Source organism: Anomaloglossus baeobatrachus, chromosome 4 (genome assembly GCF_048569485.1).
Source record: "Anomaloglossus baeobatrachus isolate aAnoBae1 chromosome 4, aAnoBae1.hap1, whole genome shotgun sequence".
NCBI classification, from domain to species: Eukaryota; Metazoa; Chordata; class Amphibia; order Anura; family Aromobatidae; genus Anomaloglossus; species Anomaloglossus baeobatrachus.
Window position 1 is genome coordinate 432226218 of NC_134356.1, and position 23070 is coordinate 432249287.

Here is a 23070-nt window from a genome sequence, read left to right on the forward strand (position 1 = left end):
TTGTGAGTTTTACACGTTCTAATAATAGCATTTCTATATGCAAGGTGTCAATTCGTATTGAATTGATGATGCCCTACAACTTTGTAATTCACTTTGTTCCGTTTTCAAAATAAAAATGCTAAGTCCGTTGTTTTCCACCAGCTGGCGCTATAGGTGGTTTCATTGCGTAGCGCATTGCTGCTTTACTATACCTAGACACCACATCTATGCCTACAGCTGCAGCCGTTCTCAAGTCACTGTGTATTGTAATTATATATATCTCTACACACACACATACTGCTAATTTCCCTCTATTGTATACATACACTTCTCGCTCCTCATCCATCCTGGGACTGTAGAACATGAATAGTCAGTGAGGGGGAGCAGGACTGAACTTTATTGCCAGGGCTGGTGTTCTGGTGCTTTGTGATACTTCTGTGCAGTATATCAGTGACTTGCCAGCAGTAGTGTCCTGGATAGGACATTACACTGAAGCCTGGGGGAAGATTGGGAGGGGTTAAGGCAGAGTTAGAGAGATTGTACTCAATTGTACTGCAGCACAAGGAATGATGGGGAATGTAGTCAGACAGGAGTAAAGGATTCTGGGGGGGGGAAAGTGATTGCTGTGACAGCAGAGCTGGTGCTAGAAGACTAAAAAAAATGTATCAGAAAGGCATAAAACAACATAAAAATTGTCAGAAAGTGTATATAGTTTTTAGGGGAAATTTTCTTGAGCATTTATGGCAAAAACAGTAACTACCTCAACCCAAATAAGATGGTTTGGGGTGAGACGGACCCCAGAGTGAAGACAAAGCAGCCAACAAGTGCTCAGCCTCTGCAAAGCAATTCCAGATGACTACCTGATGAAGCTGCTTGAGAATGGCAATGGGGTCTAAAGCGTCATCTAGGGGTACTCTGAGTAAGGTTTAGCACATATTCTGTTTTGTTTCACACTTTCTTTACTCCTTGTTTCCATATGTGTCCCTTTGTGTCTTTTCTGCCTTCAGTCTGTTTCTACAATATGCACATTCCAGTAAGAACAAGAGAACCATTACATGAGTAGATGTGCCCAACGTCTGACTGATATTGTAATTCATTACAATTTCAAGATGTACAGTTAGTTTTCGTTCTTTCTGATGCTGATCTTTTCACTTTGTATTATTGCCAACTTGAAACGAGAGGTGAAGGCCAAGCCCCTGGGATCAACAACATCACAACGAGTCAGCATGTTTTATTATATGATTTTACTATCATCTAGTACTCCAGCAATATTGCCATACAGTGGCCAGATATAACCTTTGTAAAAGAAAACAAAAGGAACATCACATACGCTTCCCATAGCTGTTTTACATAACTCGTTACTGTCCTGACATTATACATAAGGTAAATTGCCCTATGGATATTCAAATTATACCAATCAACATTAGGCTGCTGTTGGATGAATATAATATGAGTGTTTATATTGCACTCAGACTATAGACAGCACCAGGACCAGAGTTTAATCACATAAACCTATTGTGCCCTATTGTACATAATACAACTTAAACAACAATAACACACATTATAGCAAACAGTATAGCTCAGGCCAACCAGTAATGCTGGTCCTGCAACATATTAAGTCTAGAGATTCTCGGAGTTTATTATCACTTTATTTCATGTTTGTAAATTTGTTATATTCACTATTATTGTTTGTTTTTAATTGTATATTTGCCAGTAGTGTGCATTAAATGCCTACTTCCTGATTGGCGGTTTCAGGATCAGTTGGGTTACACTTACTGTTTTTAAAGGGTAATGGTATGTTTTTAAAGAGAACCTGTCACCACTTTTTTGGCCTATATGCTGCGGCCACCACTACCAGGCTCTTATATACAGCATGTTAGAATGCTGTATAAAAGAGCTCAGGCCGGGGGTATAACATAAAAAACACGGTGGGCCTTCTGGGCGTCTCTGTTGTCCGGTGCCGGCGCCTCCTCTTTCGGCCATCTTTGTCCTCCTTCTGAAGCCTGTGTGCATGACGCGGCTACGTCATACACACTCGCCAGTCCTGCGCAAGCGCACTACCATACTTTGATCTGCCCTGAGCAGGACCTGAATGCCGGCGAGTGCGGATGATGTCGGACCAGTTATGCACTGCGGCTAGAGAAGAAGGAGAACAAAGCTGGCCAAAAGAGGCGGCGCCGGCACCAGACAACTGAGATGCCCATAAAGCCCACAGCGCGACTGTTAGGTAAGTATTATAAAGTGTTTTTTATGTTATACCCCCGGCCTGGGCCCTTATATACAGCATGTTAGAATGCGGTATATAAAAGAGCCCGGTGGTGGTAGCCGGTGGTGGTAGCTTATAGGCCGAAAAAGTGGTGACCGGTTCCCTTTAAAAGATACGAGTAAGGAAGTTTACTTCCAAAACGTCTTGATGTTTAAAGGGAATCTGTAAGTGGGTTTTTGCCACCTAATCTGAGAGCAGCATGATGTAGGGGCTGATACCCCGACTCCAGCGATGTGTCACTTACTGGGCTGCTTTCTGTAGTTTTTATAAAATCAGTGATTAATTAGCAGAAGATTACAATTGGAGGACTACTTGGCATGCTGCCAGCTAGTCCAGTATATTCATGACCGCTATATAACTGCAGCAGAGAAACTATTGATTTTATCAAAATAACAGCAAACAGCTCAGTAAGTGACACACCACTGAAATCAGGGTCTCTGTCTCTACATTATGCTGCTCTCAGATGGGGTAACAAAAACCTGCTGACAGATTCTCTTTAAGGCTATGTGCGCACGTTGCGTACGGTCCCTGCAGAAATTTCTGCAGCGATTTGAACAACACACGTGCGCTTCAAATCGCTGCAGAAACATTCCGTAATGAAGAAAAAAAAGCCGATTTCATGCGCTCTGACTGCAGCCCCTCCCATAGACAGAGCGGGACCTGCAGGCAGAGCGCGACCTGCAGGCAGAGCGCAGGAAAGAAGTGACATGTCACTTCTTAGAACGGGCGCTTCGGGCAGCAGCCGAAGCGCTGCGCTCTAATACACCACGTGCGCACGGCTCCTGCACAATCTTCATTATGCAGGGGATGCAGGACGCATGCAGTTACGCTGCGGTGCAGATTGCAGCGTAACTGCATGCAATTCCGCAACGTGCGCACATAGCCTAAGGAGCTGTGTTCAGTGGTTTTAGCATGTATGGAATAAAGTTATAATAAACACGGAGTTTCTCAAGAAGGATGGAGTGCTGGCTTTCCTCTTACTTGATTATTTGGACAGGCTACCGAGCACCCTGGATGAAGCTACAGGTGTGGTGAGCTGTTGGGTTTCTTAAGTTGGTTATTAAGTCTAGTCCACAATCTTTTAACATTTATTATAATTTGAACTGAATCAAAAAATGGAAACAAGAAAAAGGAGCCAACAAGCTGTATGTGTATAGTTCTTTATGCTGACAACCTATGAATCTGATTTCCTCCCAAACACAAAGAGTAACTGTATTTCGTGTATGAGTTACAGAAAGAACTACTTGAGTGGGGGAAGATCGGCCGGACTCACAAGCTTCCCGAGGTTCCTAGAAATACATAACCAGATTTTACATGAAAATATTGAAACAAATCAAAGAAAAACTACATTCTTAAAGCTCAGCACAATGATTTGCAGTACTATGAGCCAGTGGCCACGATAGTATTTTCCAGAGCAGAGCAATGCATACCGGCTACTACTGTCTGAATCCGCAAACCCTCTCCTGAATAGTAGGCCTCATGATGTACTCATGGGCATACTAATCAGGAGGAGGCGCCAAGGATGCCGGCAGAGGGTAGGCAGTTAGTACCACTCTGCTCCTGCTGCTATAGAGTACTGCTGAACCCAATCGTCTTACTGATGTCTAATTCCTAACTATAGGTCAGGGGACATAACGGAGCCACAGAATAATTGTTCAGACATGGTATTGTGTTTAATGTTGATACAAACTCAGGATGGGATCAAGGAATTATTCCATGTCTGATAAAAATAATTATAATCCCTGTGCTCACAAATCAACAATATGCTGAATGAACGATAAACAATTAATGATAGCTTTGAACATGTGAAATCTAATCCGTTGATAGCTGAGATTCTGTGTTAGTCAACTTCCCTGAGTGATGATTGGTCTGATGTTCTAAAAACTTAGAATAGTTTCTGAAGCGTCTCCCGCATGTCAGGCACTTAAAATGCTCTGTGTTGTGAGTTGTCATGTGCCTGACCAGAGAAGACTTCAGTCCAAACCTCTTGCCACATTCTGCGCACATGAAGTGCTTCTCCCCTGTGTGTGTTCTCTGGTGTACAGTAAGAGATGAATTCCGGGTAAAGTTTTTTCCACACTCTAAACAATAGAAGCACTTTTCTCTCCTTCCGTGTACTAGGTTGGATCCATCCCAATTGTCTTCTTCTAAATCTTGAATATTCAGCACATTTAATATTGGGTGTTCTGAATATATTTTAGTTTCATCTGTTTTCCTTGTACATCCTTCAGTGACAGATTCTGAGACGTTTAGCTCATTTTCCAAGTAAAGACTATATGGATCTGTGCTTTCATCTTCATTCTTCTGGGTCTTAGCGGGATCATCTATAAAACCAAAATACAGCAATAGTTTATATATATCATTATACAATTAAGGCTATACAATATATTTCAACATTAACCCTGGAAGTGAAATGCCTTGGAATGTACAAGATATACAGTAGCATGCAAACGTTTGGTCACGCCTGGGCAAAATTACTGTTATTGTGAACAGTTATGCAAGTTGATGATAAAACCAAGAAGACATTTCTTTTGCATTTTAGGCAAAAAAATAAATAAAATTATATACCAGATTTTTTGTTTTTCTAAGACGCACCAGATTATAAGACGCACCCCCTAATTTAGAGACGGAAAATTGGAAAAAAATATTTTTTAATGTTGAAATGAGGGTCTGTCTTATAATCCTAGTGTGTCTTCTAATAGCTCACCAAGGGGAGTGGCTCAAAAAGGTCACAGGGGGCAGAGTCGGTGATGCTGCAGGCTCGGAGGAGGGAGTGTTGTAGTTCAGGAGGGTTAGTAGACGGAGAGTAGGCGATACTGCGGAGTCCAGGGTGTCGTGGAGGGCGTCACTGATCTGCCGGCGGGCTGCCACTGCAATGGAGCAGCTCAGGAGGGTCACAGGAAGGGGTGTAGCAGCGGCCAGTGCAAGTGATCTGACTGCAGGCTACAATGAATCACCCGCGGATAACGCAATGTACTTCAGGAGAATGGCTGCGGAGGCCATTGTCTTGAAGTACATGCATCAACCCCAGGCAATTCAATAAAGCCTGCAGTCAGATCACTGGCACCAGCTGCCGAGACACCCCGTACTGTGACCCTCCTGATCCGCTCCACTGCAGTGGAGGTCCGCCGGCAGATCAATGGCCCCTGACCCCACAGTATCGCCGACCCAGTGTTCTGTGACCCTCCTGAGTCACTCCACTGCAGTGACACCCCCTCCACGCCCTTCGTATCTCTGACCCTGCCTCCTATGACCCTGCTCCACCACTGCCACCCTGGTGAGCCATATCCGGATTGTAAGATGCACCCCCATTTTACCCTTAGTTTTGGGGGAAGAAAAAAATGCATCTTATAATCTGGAAAATATGGTATTAATTTTTCTTCATCTTTTACATTTTAAAAATTACAAAAAAGTAAAATGGGCTGATGCAACAGATTGAGCACACAAATCTCCAAGAGTGCACAGACAACTTTGACCAAGGATTCAGACCTTAGACTGTTAGGTTTATGACTTGTTCACTATCATTGTTATGATAGGCCAGGTGATGCAATTGTCACAGCTTTATAAAAATCCAAAAAACAGCAGCCATGGGTTCTTTCAAGCAGCTGTCTAGCACTCTGAAAATGAATAAGGTGGAGGGCCGCAAAGCAGGAGAAGGCTATGAGAAGATAAAGTGTTTCCAAGTTTCCCTATTCTCAGTTTGAAATGTAATTAAGAAATAGCAGTTAATAGGAACAGTGAAGGAGAAGATAAGGTCTGGAAGACAAAGCAACATTTCTGTGTAAGCTGCTCGTTGGATTGCTAGAGGCAACTTAGAACCCCCTGCTTGACTGCTAAAGACCTCCAGGAAGATTTATCAGACTCTGGAGGTGTCGTACATTGTCCTACTGTTCAGAGACACCTGCACAAATATTGCCTTCATGGAGTCATCAGACCTCTCCTGCAACCTCACCATAAAATGCAGGGTCAGAAGTATGCAAAGAACATCTAAACAAGCCTGATGCACTTTGAAAACAATTATAAATGCAAACAGTTGCACACTGAAAAAGCCAAAAATGTACAACGGAAAATATGGCACTGCATTACTGCAAAAGAGAGATATTTAGTTTATGTATTGGCCAATGCATGTAAGCCCGGAAACCAACGGCAAGGTATATCTCTGTAATCCGGGAACCTAACTTAAATGCCACTATCTAGGTTAAAAACATCCGTATCTGGGCAAAATGCCACTATTTGGACTACAAACCTCCATGTATCGGCAGCTAGGCTCCTGCTATAATGGTTATGAACACAGCCAGGTCTTAGGGCGGAGTGCTCAGCCGGGTCTTAGGGCGGAGTGCATTTATAGTTACTCTGTTTTTTCATTTAGCACCTGTTCACATTTGTTGGATGTGCGGGTCAGTTTTTTGATATTTCTAGTGAGTCTTTTTCTGACTGAGCTCAGGTACGCTTGGTGCTCAGCTCTGTGTGAGCGGCTTGCAGTGTTTGAACAACTCACACTGGGTGTAACAACAGCCTGATCACATGAAGTAGGCACCCAAATCTGGCTATATGTGGGTGGAGACTCAAACTGCCAGTGACTTGATCCGGGGTTCCAGTCAAGCTTGAGTCTGTGGAGCTAGGCTCGTTGCTCCTGGAGAACCAAACCTCCAAAGGGTTTGCCCATCTCTAATAATAACCCACAGATTTCATTTTTATTGGGCCAAATCTGCTGAGTTTCTAGATCACTACAGTAATACAATCTTGTGTTGTGCCAAGAAATCCTCGGTTTCTCTGGAAGTATTGCAGGGAGCTAGGTCTTGCAGGAATATGCCACCACGACTTGGAAACCCCTTCTGTACTGGCAGCATCTTTGAAACTGGTAGCAGTTTTAACTTCAGAAGGGTCACATACTTTATTTTTTACCGATAATAATGGAATGGTTATTGTTCAGCAACGGTAAAGCACCCAAGAACATTTTGGGTCAGTTTTTTGGATGTGGTCAGGTAAAGAAGCTCTCTGGGTGAGTGTTAGCAGACACTGATCTATGTTCTTGCCCCTCAAGGTGACTTTTGTCCGAATAGAGTCCACAATCTAGATTTTAAGGGGTTTTCTTGCCTTTGACAAGCATTTCAAGTGCAGTTAAAAGTTGATTCTTGACAGGTCCATTTAGCCCTGAAGCCACATTCCAGGAGTTGTCGGTGAACTGTTGAGGTCTGGACATCACACAATATGTGGAGCTAAGATTTTGGCATCTCCCGAAAATATGGACAGGTCTTGGCATGAATAACAGAAAGTCCGTAGATGACATCAAGCAGACACTTGTTTACTTAGATATCTTAAATACATTATATTTTTTATTTGTGATGTCCAAGTATAGAAGTATCTACTTAATTTCAAGAATGGAATTCATCCATCATTTGCGCCAAGACCTGTCCATATTTTTGTGAGATGCTGAAACTGAAGTGTCACATCTTGTGTGACTGTCTTCCCGGCTGTTTGGCATAACTCAACTGTGGGACGAGGACAGCAGCCGCATAAAGGATTTTGACTGGCTGCTAGTTTCAGTGGAGTAGTGCCCATTTTAGCACAACTCCAGAACGTGAGCATTGTTCTGATATACTCACCCTATGTTATGCCTTTCTTTTGTTCTTTCCTCCATATGCCTCTTTGATGAGGACTGGACATGGGAGGGGAATTTCTTTCTTGATTGCCTTGCTTTGTCTTTTGAGGATTGATGATGCTCATTCTCTGAATTTGATCATCTTGTACAGTTTTGTCAATTTCTTTGTTTTTTTCACCAAAAGCATTCATTCTCAGATGTTTCTTTTGTACCTGTTGCTTTATGCAACTGCAGAGTGATTTCACTATGCCACCAACTTTTGTGATTTCCTGAATGATCATTTCAGGATTTCTTTTCCGTAATTCTATAAAAACTTTCAGGAAATTATATTCATCTTTACACCAGCATGGAAAATACAATGAGAAACAGCTAAAGGTACCGTCACACAAAACGAGATCGCTAGCGAGATCGCTGCGGAGTCACGGTTTCTGTGACGCAGTAGCGATACCATTAACGATCTCGTTATGTGTGACACCTACCAGCGATCCGGCCCATGCTGTGAGATCGCTACTCGTTGCAGAATAGTCCAGGCCATTTTCTTCAAAGGTGATGTCCTGCTGGGCAGGACACATCGCTGTGTTTGACACTGTGTGACAGGGTCACAGTGACTGCTGAGATCGTTATACAGGTCACTACTGTATCGTTCCTGAATCGTTGGTAAGGTCTGACTGTGTGACATCTCACCAGCGACCTCCCAGCGACTTAGGGGTGCTTCACACACAGCGAGCTCGCTGCCGAGATCGCTGCTGAGTCACGCTTTTTGTGACGCAGCAGTGACCTCATTAGCGATCTCGCTGTGTGTGACACTGAGCAGCGATCTGGCCCCTGCTGCGAGATCGCTGCTCGTTAGACACAGCCCTGGTTCGTTTTCTTCAAAGGCGCTCTCCCGCTGTGACACACAGATCGCTGTGTGTGACAGCGAAGAGAGCGACAAATGAAGCGAGCAGGGAGCAGGAGCCGGCGTCTGGCAGCTGCGGAGGCTGGTAACTAAGATAAACATCGGGTAACCAAGGTGGTTACCCGATATTTACCTTAGTTACCAGCCTCCGCAGCTCTCACGCTGCCAGTGCTGCCGGCTCCGGCTCTCTGCACATGTAGCGGCTGTACACATCGGGTTAATTAACCCAATGTGTACTGTAGCTAGGAGAGCAAGGAGCCAGCGCTTAGTGTGCGCGGCTCCCTGCTCCCTGCACACACAGCTAAGCGGTGTGCGCTGGTAACTAATGTAAACATCGGGTAACCATACCCGATGTTTACCTTAGTTACCAGTGTCCGCAGCTTCCAGACGCCGGCTCCGTGCAAGCGCAGCGTCGCTTGCACGTCGCTGCTGGCTGGGGGCTGGTCACTGGTCGCTGGTGAGATCTGCCTGTTTGACAGCTCACCAGCGACCATGTAGCGATGCAGCAGCGATCCTGACCAGGTCAGATCGCTGGTCGGATCGCTGCTGCATGGCTAAGTGTGAAGGTACCCTTACCTGCGATCCCTATCAGGTCGCATCGTTTTCGGGATCTCGTTGTGTGTGACTGGGCCTTAAGAAACTTAATTAAAAAGTAAATAACAGCTTAATCTGGAAGCCTGGACATGTAAAAGACTTCCAATGATAAGCCCAGACATGTTCCTGCCAATAACATTCACTTGTATATCCAAATTAATTTGCACAAACATGAGAACGCTAAACACACACACATATTATATATATATATATATATATAATTGCCTTATTCTGTCTGTCTGTCTGTCTGTCATGCTCCGAAATTGTGTCCTTACGGTGACACAAAGCTGATTGGCCGCTGGGCTCGCCATGGCCCCGCCCCCCCACACGGATTGGCCTCTCGCCCCGGCTCTCTGCAGGCCCCGCCCCCCTCACGCAATGCACGCTCGCTGTGGCCCAACTGACACGGGGCTCCGATTTCCAGGTGAGTACACACACATCAGATCACACTCACTCTCACACACACCTCACACATCACATCCACACATCACAACATGCTGGGATATCGCTTGCTTCTACACCGGCTCCGTCAGGATCCCGGCAGCGCCAGACATAACCTTGCGATGCTGGGATCTTAACGGAGGCCGTGAAAGCTGGTAACCATTATACACATCGGGTAACTAAGGTCCCTTAGTTACCCGATGTGTATCATAGTTACCAGTGTACACCGGCTCACACTCACACACACATCACACACACACACATCACATCGCATCCACACATCAAGGTCCTGCAGCTGCGGAACATACATAACATAACAGCACACACACACACACACACAAATCAGATCACACTCACTCACACACACACATCACATCGAATCCAAATACTCACAACATCCTGGGATATCGCTTGCTTCTCGGCGGCGATATTGTGCTGTGAGCTTCCAGGACCTGACGGAGGATCACATGGCCAGAAGCATGTGATATCCCCGGATGTTGTGAGTATCAGCGCGTATGTGCAATATCGTCAGTGTCTGTGTGTGTGAGTGTATGCGATCGGGTGTGTGTGAGTGGATGCGATCGGTTGTGTGTGTGAGTGGATGCGATCGGTTGTGTGTGTGAGTGGATGCGATCGGTTGTGTGGGTGAGTGGATGCGATCGGTTGTGTGGGTGAGTGGATGCGATCGGTTGTGTGGGTGAGTGGATGCGATCGGTTGTGTGGGTGAGTGGATGCGATCGGTTGTGTGGGTGAGTGGATGCGATCGGTTGTGTGGGTGAGTGGATGCGATCGGTTGTGTGGGTGAGTGGATGCGATCGGTTGTGTGGGTGAGTGTCGGCAGAGGAGCACGGCGTGCTGGAGGAGGCTGGGAGCAGAGAGGCTGATCTTGGGGAAGGCTGGGAGGGGGAGGCTGATGCTGAGGGAGGCTGGAAGGAGAGAGGGTGAGCAAACGTGCTCCATCCGCCATACTGCGGACTCCCCATCGTGCTGCATCCCCCATGCTGCGCACTCCCAAACGTGGTCCATCCGCCATGCTGCGCACTCCCAAACGTGGTCCATCTGCCATGCTGCGCACTCCCAAACGTGCTCCATCCGCCATACTGCGCACTCCCAAACGTGCTCCATCCGCCATACTGCGCACTCCCCATCGTGCACCATCCGGCATGCTGCGCACTCCCAAGCGGATGGAGCATGATGGGGGGTGCGCAGCATGGCGGATGGAGCACGTTTGGGAGTGCGCAGCATGGCGGATGGAGCACGTTTGGGAGTGCGCAGCATGACGGATGGAGCACGTTTGGGAGTGCGCAGCATGACGGATGGAGCACGTTTGGGAGTGCGCAGCATGGCGGATGGAGCACGTTTGGGAGTGCGCAGCATGGGGGATGCAGCACGATGGGGGGTGCGCAGCATGGGGGATGGAGCACGATGGGAGGTGCACACCTCCCCCCAACACACACACACACACGCGCACTGCACAACACACACACACACTAGGAATCACAAACAACGCCCTACACAGACACCCACACACACAGACAACGCTGCACACACAAATATACGCACATACTGCACAACACACACATTGCTCAAAACATACCTCCCCCCAAAACACACCACACCCACACAAACCGCACAACACACACACACAACGCTACAGACACACAGCGCTCCACAAACAACGCAACACACGCAACACACATACAACACCGCTCTCACCCCCCGCGACACTCAGAACATGTACAGCGCCCTACACAAACACTTGGTAACTACACACAACAACATCTATATATATATATATATATATACTAGAAGGTGGCCCGATTCTACGCATCGGGTATTCTAGAATTTACGTATTGTGTAGTTCATGTATGATTTTTGTTATATATATATATATATATATATATATATAACAAAAATCATACATGAACTACACAATACGTAAATTCTAGAATACCCGATGCGTAGAATCGGGCCACCTTCTAATATATATATATATATATATATATATATATATTATATATATATACATATACATACATATACATATACATACATATACATATATATACACATATACATATATACACATATACATACATATATATATATATATATATTATATATATACACACATACATACATACACACACACACACACACACACATATATATACATATACACATACATACACACACACACACCGTATTTTTCGCAGAGAATTATTTTTTTTTAATGTTAAATGGGGTCCATCTTATAATGCCAGTGTCCCTCAACAAATCATATAGGATATATGTCCCCTCATAGCCCCCTATTCTAAAATTAGCCCCCTCAATCTGGATATGGCCCCCTTATGTTGAATATAGCCCCCTTGTGATGGTTCCCCTGTGCTGCCTATTGCCCCCTATGGATTGCATACATTCCCCTGTGCTGCCTATGGCCCCCTATGGATTGCACACGTTCTCCTGTGTTAGATATCGCCCCCATAGTGCTGCCCATGGCCCCTATAGATCGCACAAGTCCCCCTGTGTTAGATATCGCCCCCATAGTGCTGCCCATGGCCCCTATATAGATCGCACAAGTCCCCCTGTGTTAGATATCGCCCCCAGGCTACTGCCCATAGTAAAATAAAACCCTCTTTCCTTACCTCCTCCAGCGTTTCTCTCCCTCCTGTCTCCCTCTGTGCTGCTCTTCCTTACTTCCTGGTTCTCAGTGCGGTCATGTGATCGGCACAGCAGCCTGAGATCTCTGCCTGCCTGATCACAGTGGAAGCAGGGACACGGGGAGAAACGCTGCAGGGGTAAGTAAAGATTTTTTTATTTTAGAATGAGCAGCAGCATGGGGGACAAATCTAACACAGGGGGGGCATGTGCCATCACAGGGGGGCGCAGGCTCATATAATATGCACCGCTCCCCCAGCCCATCACTGCGTGCGATTTCAGCACCATTGGAGATGGACAGCGGCTGTGCATATTATATGAGCGGGAGCAGGAGATCAAAGGCTGCAGCCCGCAGCGTTCCCCTGCACTCCAGAGCTGCTGCCCCCACCTCCCCTGGATCCTGCAGTGTACATATATATACACCCCCCCCCGTATATTCGGCCTATAAGACGCACCCCTACTGTCCCCCAAAATTTGGGGGAACAAAAGTGCGTCTTATAAAGCGAAAAATACGGTGTGTATATATATATATATATATATATATTATATATACACACACACACCGTATTTTTCGCTTTATAAGACGCACCTGATTATAAGACGCACCCCCAAATTTGGTGAAGGAATAGAGAATTTTTTAATAAATGGGGTAAGTCTTATAATGCCAGTGTCCGTCTAACAAATACTATAGGGTATATGTCCCTCATAGCCCCCTCATCCTAAAATTAGCCACCTTAATCTGGATATGGCCACCTTATATTGAACACGTCCCCCAGTAAGGCCCACAGGCCCACTGTTTGCAGGCCCACAGGCCCATTGTTTGCAGGCCCACTGTTTGCAGGCCCACTGTTTGCAGGCCCACTGTTTGCAGGCCCACTGTTTGCAGGCCCACTGTTTGCAGGCCCACAAGCAGGAGATCAAAGGCTATCGCCTGCAGCTTCACAAGCCTCTACCAACCCCCCCAGCACCGCTCCAGAGCGGCCTCCACCTCCCCTGGTCCCTGCAGTATATAATCTGTATATTTATTATATACACACACACACACACACACACGTGGATTTGAGATGTTAAATGGAATAGGTCAGTAGGCTCAAAGATAAAGCATCTATATGGGCATGCACGATAGCGCTATCAGGTCTGCTGCAGAGCTGTGCCTGATTACAAATAACAATACTTCAGATTTCTTTTGCTAATCAGTGCGGAGGAAGGGGGAGCACAACTGAGATGACAGCACCACAAGAAGAGAGCGGCAGCTGCAGATGTGTTTGTAATAAACACTGGCTGCCTGTGAGATGGAAGCAAATGTTACATGTGATCAACAGCTTTGTAGTGAGACCAGGAGAGCAGGCTGTTAGTTATTACATGTCTCACACTGGTAATGCCCCATTTCATTTTTTTAAAAAAAAAAAAGAGCTTTGAAGGCAGACTCTCGGGAAGATCTATGTTTGGCCTGTAGATCTTAACTCGTTTACATATTAGGAAAGAAGGGAATTTTGTTTACTTACCGTAAATTCCTTTTCTTCTAGCTCCAATTGGGAGACCCAGACAGTGGGTGTATAGCTACTGCCTCTGGAGGCCGCACAAAGAACTACACTTAAAAGTGTAAGGCCCCTCCCCTTCTGGCTATACACCCTCCCGTAGGAGTACAGATTCCTCAGTTTTAGTACCAAAGCAAGAAGGAGGAAAGCCAATAACAGTTTCAAAAACAAATTCAATCCGATAACTAGATCGGAGAACTTAAGAAACAACGTGAACAACATGTGCACCCGAAAAAACGAAACCCTAAAAACAGATAGGGCGGGTGCTGGGTCTCCCAATTGGAGCTAGAAGAAAAGGAATTTACGGTAAGTAAACAAAATTCCCTTCTTCTTTTTCGCTCCTAATTGGGAGACCCAGACAGTGGGACGTCCAAAAGCAGTCCCTGGGTGGGTAAAAAGATACCACATGAACGGGCTGTCATACAGCCTCTTCCTACAGGTGGGCCACCGCCGCCTGAAGGACCTGTCTACCTAGGCTGGCGTCTGCCGAAGCGTAGGTATGCACTTGATAGTGTTTGGTAAACGTGTGCAGACTCGACCAGGTAGCCGCCTGGCACACTTGCTGAGCCGTAGCCTGATGCCTCAACGCCCAGGACGCACCAACGGCTCTGGTAGAATGGGCCTTCAGTCCAGATGGAATCTGAAGCCCAGCAGAACGGTATGTGTGAAGAATTGGTTCCTTGATCCACCGCGCCAGGGTGGATTTGGAAGCTTGCGATCCCTTATGCTGACCAGCGACTAGGACAAAGAGCGCATCCGAACGGCGTAGAGGCGCCGTGCGAGAAATGTAAATCCTGAGTGCTCTCACCAGGTCCAACAGATGTAAACCCTTTTCAAATTGGTGAACTGGATGCGGACACAAAGATGGCAAAGTGATATCCTGATTGAGATGAAAGGAAGAAACCACCTTGGGAGAAAACTCTGGAATTGGACGCAGTACCACCTTGTCTTGGTGAAATACCAGGAAGGGAGATTTGCAAGATAACGCCGCCAGCTCGGACACTCTTCGAAGAGACGTGACCGCTACAAGAAAAACTACCTTTTGTGAAAGCCGAGAAAGGGGAACCTCTTTCAAAGGCTCGAAAGGCGGCTTTTGAAGAGCAAGGAGAACCTTGTTCAGATCCCAGGGTTCCAATGGCCGTCTGTAAGGAGGAACGATATGACAAACTCCTTGGAGAAACGTGCGTACTTTAGAAAGCTGTGCCAAGCGCTTCTGAAAGAATACGGATAACGCGGAGACTTGACCCTTAAGCGAGCTAAGGGACAAACCTTTTTCCAACCCAGACTGCAGGAAGGAAAGAAAAATTGGCAATGCAAATGGCCAGGGAGAAAACCCTTGAGCCAAGCACCACGCTAAGAATATCTTCCACGTCCTGTGATAGATCTTAGCTGAGGATGGTTTTCTAGCCTGTCTCATTGTGGCAACAACTCCCTGAGATAAACCTGAGGCCGCTAGGATCCAGGACTCAATGGCCACACAGTCAGGTTCAGGGCCGCAGAATTCAGATGGAAAAACGGCCCTTGAGACAGCAGATCTGGACGGTCTGGTAGTGCCCACGGTTGGCCTACCGTGAGATGCCACAGATCCGGGTACCACGACCTTCTTGGCCAATTTGGAGCGACGAGTATGGCTCGCTGGCAGTCGGACTTGATTTTCCGGAGAACTCTGGGTAACAATGCTAGAGGTGGGAACACATAGGGGAGTCGGAATTGCGACCAATCCTGAACCAAGGCGTCTGCCGCCAGCGCTCGGTGATCGTGAGACCGTGCCATGAAAACTGGGACCTTGTTGTTGTGCCGTGACGCCATCAGATCGACGTCCGGCGACCCCCAGCGGCAACAGATCTGTTGAAACACGTCCGGGTGAAGGGACCATTCTCCTGCGTCCATGCCCTGGCGACTGAGAAAGTCTGCTTCCCAGTTTTCCACGCCTGGGATGTGAACTGCAGATATGGTGGACGCTCTGCTTTCCACCCACGTCAAAATCCGCTGGACTTCTTGAAAAGCTTGGCGACTGCGTGTTCCCCCTTGGTGGTTGATGTACGCCACCGCCGTGGAATTGTCCGACTGAATCCGAATCTGCTTGCCTTCCAGCCATTGTTGGAAGGCTCGCAGGGCAAGGTAGATTGCTCTGATTTCCAGAACATTGATCTGCAAGGTGGACTCTTCCTGAGTCCACGTCCCCTGAGCCCTGTGGTGGAGAAACACCGCTCCCCACCCTGATAGGCTCGCATCTGTCGTGACCACTGCCCAGGACGGGGGAAGGAACGACTTTCCCTGTGACAATGAGTTGGGGAGAAGCCACCAACGTAGAGAATCCTTGGCAGTCTGAGAGAGGGAGACAGTCCTGTCGAGGGACGTCGATTTCCCATCCCATTGGCGTAGAATGTCCCATTGTAGAGGGCGCAGATGAAACTGCGCGAACGGGACTGCCTCCATTGCTGCTACCATCTTTCCTAGGAAATGCATGAGGCGCCTCAGTGAGTGCGACTGGCTCTGAAGGAGAGATTGCACTCCGGTCCGTAGCGAGCACTGCTTGTCCAGTGGAAGCCTCACTATCGCTGATAGAGTATGAAACTCCATGCCAAGATAAGTCAGAGATTGGGTCGGGGTTAGATGAGACTTTGGAAAGTTGATAATCCACCCGAAAGTCTGGAGAGTGTCTAGCGCCACCTTCAGACTGTGTTGGCATGCTTCTTGAGAGGATGCCTTTATAAGCAGGTCGTCTAGGTACGGGATGACCGAGTGACCCTGCGAGTGCAGAACAGCTACCACTGCTGCCATGACTTTGGTGAAGACCCGGGGGGCTGTTGCCAGACCGAAGGGTAACGCTACGAACTGTAGGTGCTCGTCGTGTATGACGAAACGTAGGAAACGCTGATGCTCTGGTGCAATCGGCACGTGGAGATACGCATCTTTGATGTCTATTGATGCTAGAAAATCTCCCTGAGACATTGAGGCTATGACGGAGCGTAGGGATTCCATCCGGAACCTCCTGACTTTTACGTGTCTGTTGAGCAACTTCAGATCCAGGACGGGACGATACGATCCGTCCTTTTTTGGGACCACAAACAGATTGGAGTAAAAACCGTGACCCTGTTCCTGAAGAGGGACGGAGGTCACCACTCCTTCCGCCTTTAGAGCGGCCACCGCCTGCAACAGAGCATCGGCTCGGTCTGGTGGTGGAGAAGTTCTGAAGAAACGAGTTGGCGGACGAGAACCGAACTCTATCCTGTACCCGTGAGATAGAATATCTCTCACCCAACGGTCTTTGACATTTGCTAGCCAAATGTCGCCAAAGTGGGACAGCCTCCCACCGACCGCGGGTGTGGGCATCGGAGACCGCAAGTCAGGAGGACGTCGTTTTGGCAACGGTTCCTCCGGCTGGTCTTTTTGGGCGTGACTGAGACCTCCAAGAATTTGAACGTCTCTGGTCCTTTTGAGTCTTTTTTGACGAGGCGAATTGGGACCTGCCCTGTCCTCGAAAGGACCGATAACCAGACTGACCCCTCCTCTGTTGGGGCTTGTTTTGTCTGTGTTGCGGTAAGGAAGAGTCCTTACCCTTGGAGTGTTTGATGATTTCATCCAAACGCTCTCCAAACAATCGGTCACGAGAAAAAGGCAAATTGGTTAAGCACTTCTTGGAATGAGAATCTGCTTTCCAATGTCTCAACCACAGAGCCCTACGCAAAACAACTGAGTTGGCTGACGCCACTGCCGTGCGGCTTGTAGCGTCAAGAACAGCATTAATCGCGTACGACGCGAATGCCGCCATTTGCGAGGTCAATGGTGCTACCTGCGGGGCAAATGCACGTGTGACAGAGTCGACTCGCGCAAGCCCGGCCGTGATAGCTTGGAGTGCCCATACGGCCGCAAAAGAAGGCGCTAATGACGCTCCAATCGCTTCATAGATGGATTTCAGCCAGAGCTCCATCTGCCTGTCAGTGGCATCTTTAAGTGCCGCTCCATCTTCAACAGCAACCAAGGATCTGGCTGCAAGCCTGGAAATTGGAGGATCCACTTTTGGACACTGGGTCCAACCCTTGACCACTTCAGAGGGAAAAGGGTAGCGTGTATCTTTAAGTCGTTTAGGAAAACGCCTTTCAGGATAAGCGTGGGGTTTCTGGATTGCGTCTCTGAAGTCAGCGTGGTCCAGAAAAGTGCTTAATGTACGCTTAGGGTATCTGAAATGGATTCTCTCGTGCTGCGAAGCTGACTCCTCCACAGGAGGAGCTGGTGGGGAAATATTCAACATCTTATTGATGTTAAATATAAGATCATTAACTATTGCGTCACCATCTGGTGTATCTAGATTGAGAGCGGTCCCAGGATCAGAATCCTGGTCAGTTAAGTCCGCCTCATCACCCATAGATTCATCCCGCTGGGATCCAGACCATTGAGATGAATGTGAAGGCCCGTCATAACGAGCCCGCTTAGGCTGCCCGGGGCCATCGTCCGAGTCAGAGTCTTCACCCTGAGGTGTAGATGCCCGTCCCGGAGCTAGGAGCTGAGGGGGACCAGGGGGCAATACATGCACAGTGTCCGTGGTCTGAAGTACAGGCCTAGCTCGCAATGTGTCAAGAATTTGGGACATAGTGAGAGACATTCTGTCAGCAAAAGCTGCAAACTCAGTTCCTGTCACCTGGACAGCATTCACAGGTGGTACACCCTGGGACACGTCCAGCAGAGGTCCCGACTGTGCAAGCGCCGCAGGGGCCGAGCACTGCACACAATGGGGGTCCGTGGAGCCTGCCGGTAGAAAAGTCCCACATGCGGTGCAGGAAGCATACAATGTCTGTGCCTTGGCACCCTTGCGTTTTACGGGCGACATGCTGCTGGCTCTCTGCATGTGAGAGAGTCTATAGCCAAAGGGCGACCAGCGCTATGTAATACCAAGTATTTGTAGCAACAAAATACTAAGAATACTACGAGCACAAGAGGGGGTGAGCCCTGAGGGCTGCTTACCGCCCGCTGAACAGCGGGTAAGAGGCTGCTGAATGCCTTGTCTGGGTCTCCCCGGCTCCCCTCTGCAGCTCAGCATCTGCAAGAATGGCTGCCGGCTACTGTGGAGAGGGGCGGTCCGTGGGAGTTCCCAAACAAAAGTGCGGGAACAGTGTCCCCTCTGTGCTGACTGTGAGGGCTGGAGTATACGACTCCAGCCCTCAGCGCTGATGCCCTGGCCAGCGTCCCGCCCCTCTCCTGACTGGCAGGTCTGTGGGCGGGAACGAACGCAAGCAGGCCGCAAAAGCCGGGGACTCGAGTTATCAGCGCGGCCGCCGTAAAAGCGCGGGCCGCGCTGAAGTCCCCGGCGCACCGCAAGTGCCAGCCGCGCCGCTGTTCGAGCGGCCGGCGCGACCGAGTTCTGGACGTGGGCAGCGTCCCGCCCCTCTCCTGACTGGCAGGTGTGGGGGCGGGAACGAAAGGAAGCAGGCCGCAAAAGCCGGGGACTGTAGTTATCAGCGCGGCCGCCGTAAAAGCGCAGGCCGCGCTGAAGTCCCCGGCGCACTACAAGTGCCAGCCGCGCCGCAGTCCCAGCGGCCGGCGCGTCCTATTCCCATAAATGTGCCTGCTTCAGCAAAGCTGAATGAGGCCATGGCACAGGCGCCGCAGCGCTGATGTCCCCCGGCGCACTACAACACCCAGCATGCTGCGGTGTGAGCGCCAGATACACGGGGACACAGAGTACCTTGAGGATGCAGGGCCATGTCCCTGATGTACTCCGCTCCATCCAGCATCTTCTCCAGGGGCTGTAGATGGAGCACGGTCTCTGTGCCTGGAGACCGGTAAATCCCACTTCACCCAGAGCCCTGTAAAAAGGGATGGGGAAGGAATCAGCATGTGGGCTCCTGCCGCCGTACCCGCAATGGGTACCTCAACCTTACAAACACCTCCGACATAAGTGGGGTGAGAAGGGAGCATGCTGGGGACACTATATGTGTCCTCTTTTCTTCCATCCGACATAGTCAGCAGCTGCTGCTGACTAAAAACAATGGAGCTATGCGTGCGTGTCTGACCTCCTTGCGCACAAAGCTAAAACTGAGGAATCTGTACTCCTACGGGAGGGTGTATAGCCAGAAGGGGAGGGGCCTTACACTTTTAAGTGTAGTTCTTTGTGCGGCCTCCAGAGGCAGTAGCTATACACCCACTGTCTGGGTCTCCCAATTAGGAGCGAAAAAGAAAATGTGAATTTCTGTGGAACAAGATATTGAATAGCAGATATCAAGATATCATTTTATTCAACTTTCTATGACCTAGATGACCATATAGATGGTCTTATCACGGTTAAACCTACAGATAGATCCCCTTTAAGGCTCCAGGTATGAACAGTTACTCACCCGTAGAGAGATTTTCAGAAGCCTCTTGTTTTATACTCGGTGACTCTTGAGAATCAACATTTGAGAGGAATCCCTTTTCACAAAACTGCTGGTTCTTTTGTTTTGGGCTTGAATCTTTTTCCTCAGTTAAAGCCACTGTCACATCACCTTTATCTGCATTCAGTGTTTTCTGCATGTTAGTTTTCCCCGCCTCATCTTTTGGCGCTGAAGCAATGAAAGTAGTAATCAATAAGTTAACGTGCGTTTTTATTAAGTAAACAAAGCCAATGATACAATTCGGAAGGTACTGAACTGTGTGTATATGCAGACAGCCATAAATACTGTTAAAAACCAATACAAATTGGATGTAAGCTTGTTGTGCTTCACAAAATCAACAGGACCAGCTGACTAGTCTTCCCCAGAAGGTCCAGAATCAAAATGCGCGTTTTGGGACTGGCACCACATTCTAACGAGAGTAACATACTACAGTGGAACCTCGCTTAACGAGTAACCCAGTTAGCGAGTATTTCGCCTAATGAGCAAAGCTTTCTGTAATTTTTAACTCTGTTTACGAGAAAGCCTTGCTGTACGAGCAAAATACTCACCGCACACACTTCCGGTTCCGTACATCCACCGCGCTCTAACCCGCTCTTGCAGTCCACACAAACAAACACGTACACACACATTATGCTTACCTTACCTCCCGTTCCCTCGCCGGCTTCCTGGAACTTGCATGTATCGGGTAACCAAGGCGACCGATGCCGGACCTTCAGCTCCCAGCGCGCTAACGTCAAAGGCAGGAGCCGCTTGCCTCCGATTGGCCAGCGCACTGCCTTTGAGTAGCGACTGACAGAGGAAGGTCCTCACTCCACAGGATGTGTATCCGGTAACCATCGCGAAGGGGGAGGAACTTCCCCGGTCAGGCGCTACTCAAAGACAGCGCGCTGGCCAATCGGAGGCAAGCGGCTCCTGCCTTTGACGTCAGCGAGCTGAGTGCGGAAGGTCCGGCATCAGTCGCCTTGGTTACCCGATACACGTCTTGTACGGGTGAACTGCAAGTTCCAGGAGACCGGCGAGGGAACGGAAGGTAATGTGAGCATAATCTGTGTTTGTGCATGCGTGTTTGTACGTGTGTGGAATGGCACAATAGGGCACCAGGATGGGACATTTAACAAGTTGTGGAACGAATTGTCGCATTGCAATGATTTCCTATGGGAAATCTTGCTTTGCTGAACGAGTAACTTGGTTAACAAGCACACTCCCAGAACGGATTGTTCTCCTTAACCAAGGTTCCACTGTACTTACTTTTGATCATCTAGATCATGATAATTCCCTTTACTTTCCATTAGATAATTAAGCATTCTTCTACTTTGCACTTGTTAATTGATTGTCATTCAGAATTATAATCTAGTATATTTACTCTTGTGTTGTGGTGCCATCTACTGGATAATTGATAAACTTTTAACCATGTCATTCATCAATAAAATATTTTTTTAACTCTTGCTATTATTGGTTCTAATGCATTATTTTCTTATATGATTTTTTCAGTGTTCATGGTGAAGAACAATATATATTAGTCCTTTTAAGAAGCTTACAGTATATTTATGATTTAACCTACTTTATATTGGAACTTTTGTACTCAAACTTATTGCTTACATTTGTTTATTTTAAAAACCAATACATATTAGATGTAAGCTTGCTGAACTTGGCAAAATCAATAAGACCAGTTGCAATCCAATGTATATTGGGCTGTCCCAACTTGTTTCTCACAAGGATTGTGGCAGTGGCATTTCCCTTTCGAATTGTTGAATACGGAATAGTGGTCAAACAAACGAGAGCTCTGCCAAGAGCAACCTGAAAAAGGGCATGGCCACCGTAAAGGGACTGATCATTACTTTGACAACCCCTGCTCATTCCCCTTGTTTGCCCCTTGAAAATAAACTCCCCTTCAGGTGTGGCCGCAGTTCCAGCGATGTCTAAAACCGCACTCTTGGGGCCCATTGTTATGATATGTGGGCCCTGCGACCAATCAGAGTTTACACCGGGGCTTCCATGTAAATCTCTGAAATACATGATTCAGATGGAACCACCAAAAAGAAGATTCACTATGAGGCAAACGGAAACACTTTTGACTCTCTCTGGCCTATGTGGCCATGCCCATCTTTTTAGGCATGTATAGAAGTGCAGTTGACTACCTCTCTAAAGCTGGGGTCACACTAAACGACAGCGACAACGACGTCGCTGTTACGTCACCATTTTCTGTGACGTAGCAGCGACCTTGTAAGTCGCTGTTATGATCGCTGCTTAGATGTCAAACACAGCAGCCGAAGCAGCGATCATAACGGCACGCGTCGCTGTGCTGCAACATGTGCAGAGAGCAGGAAGCCGCGCACACTGAGCGCTTGCTCCTTGCTCTCCTAGCTACAGTACACATCGGGTTAATTACACGATGTGTACTGCAGCTACATGTGCAGAGAGCAGGGAGCCGTGCACACTGCTTAGCGCTGGCTCCTTGCTCTCCTAGCTATAGTACACATCGGGTTAATTACACGATGTGTACTGCAGCTACATGTGCAGAGAGCAGGGAGCCGTGCACACTGAGCGCTGGCTCCCTGCTCTCCTAGCTACAGTACACATCGGGTTAATTACACGATGTGTACTGCAGCTACATGTGCAGAGAGCAGGGAGCCGCGCACACTGCTTAGCGCTGGCTCCTTGCTCTCCTAGCTACAGTACACATCGGGTTAATTACACGATGTGTACTGCAGCTACATGTGCAG

The 23070-nt window shown here is 47.9% G+C and overlaps 1 protein-coding gene across 2 annotated transcripts in view; it reads right to left on the reverse strand.

The window, feature by feature from the left end:
* Window positions 1-1221: 1221 nt before the first annotated feature.
* Window positions 1222-23070, reverse strand: part of LOC142303762 (uncharacterized) — a 53992-nt gene continuing 32143 nt past the window's right edge. Inside the window, exons 6-7 of one of the 2 annotated variants that reach the window (XM_075345456.1) lie at window positions 20312-20515; window positions 1222-4569 (exon numbers count right to left, since the gene is read on the reverse strand). In XM_075345456.1, coding sequence (XP_075201571.1) covers window positions 4058-4569; window positions 20312-20515 — 716 coding nt within the window. In that variant the 3' untranslated portion in view covers window positions 1222-4057. Of the gene's footprint in view, window positions 4570-12467; window positions 12571-20311; window positions 20516-23070 lie in introns of those variants that run through there. The other variant, XM_075345457.1, reaches the window with a different exon arrangement.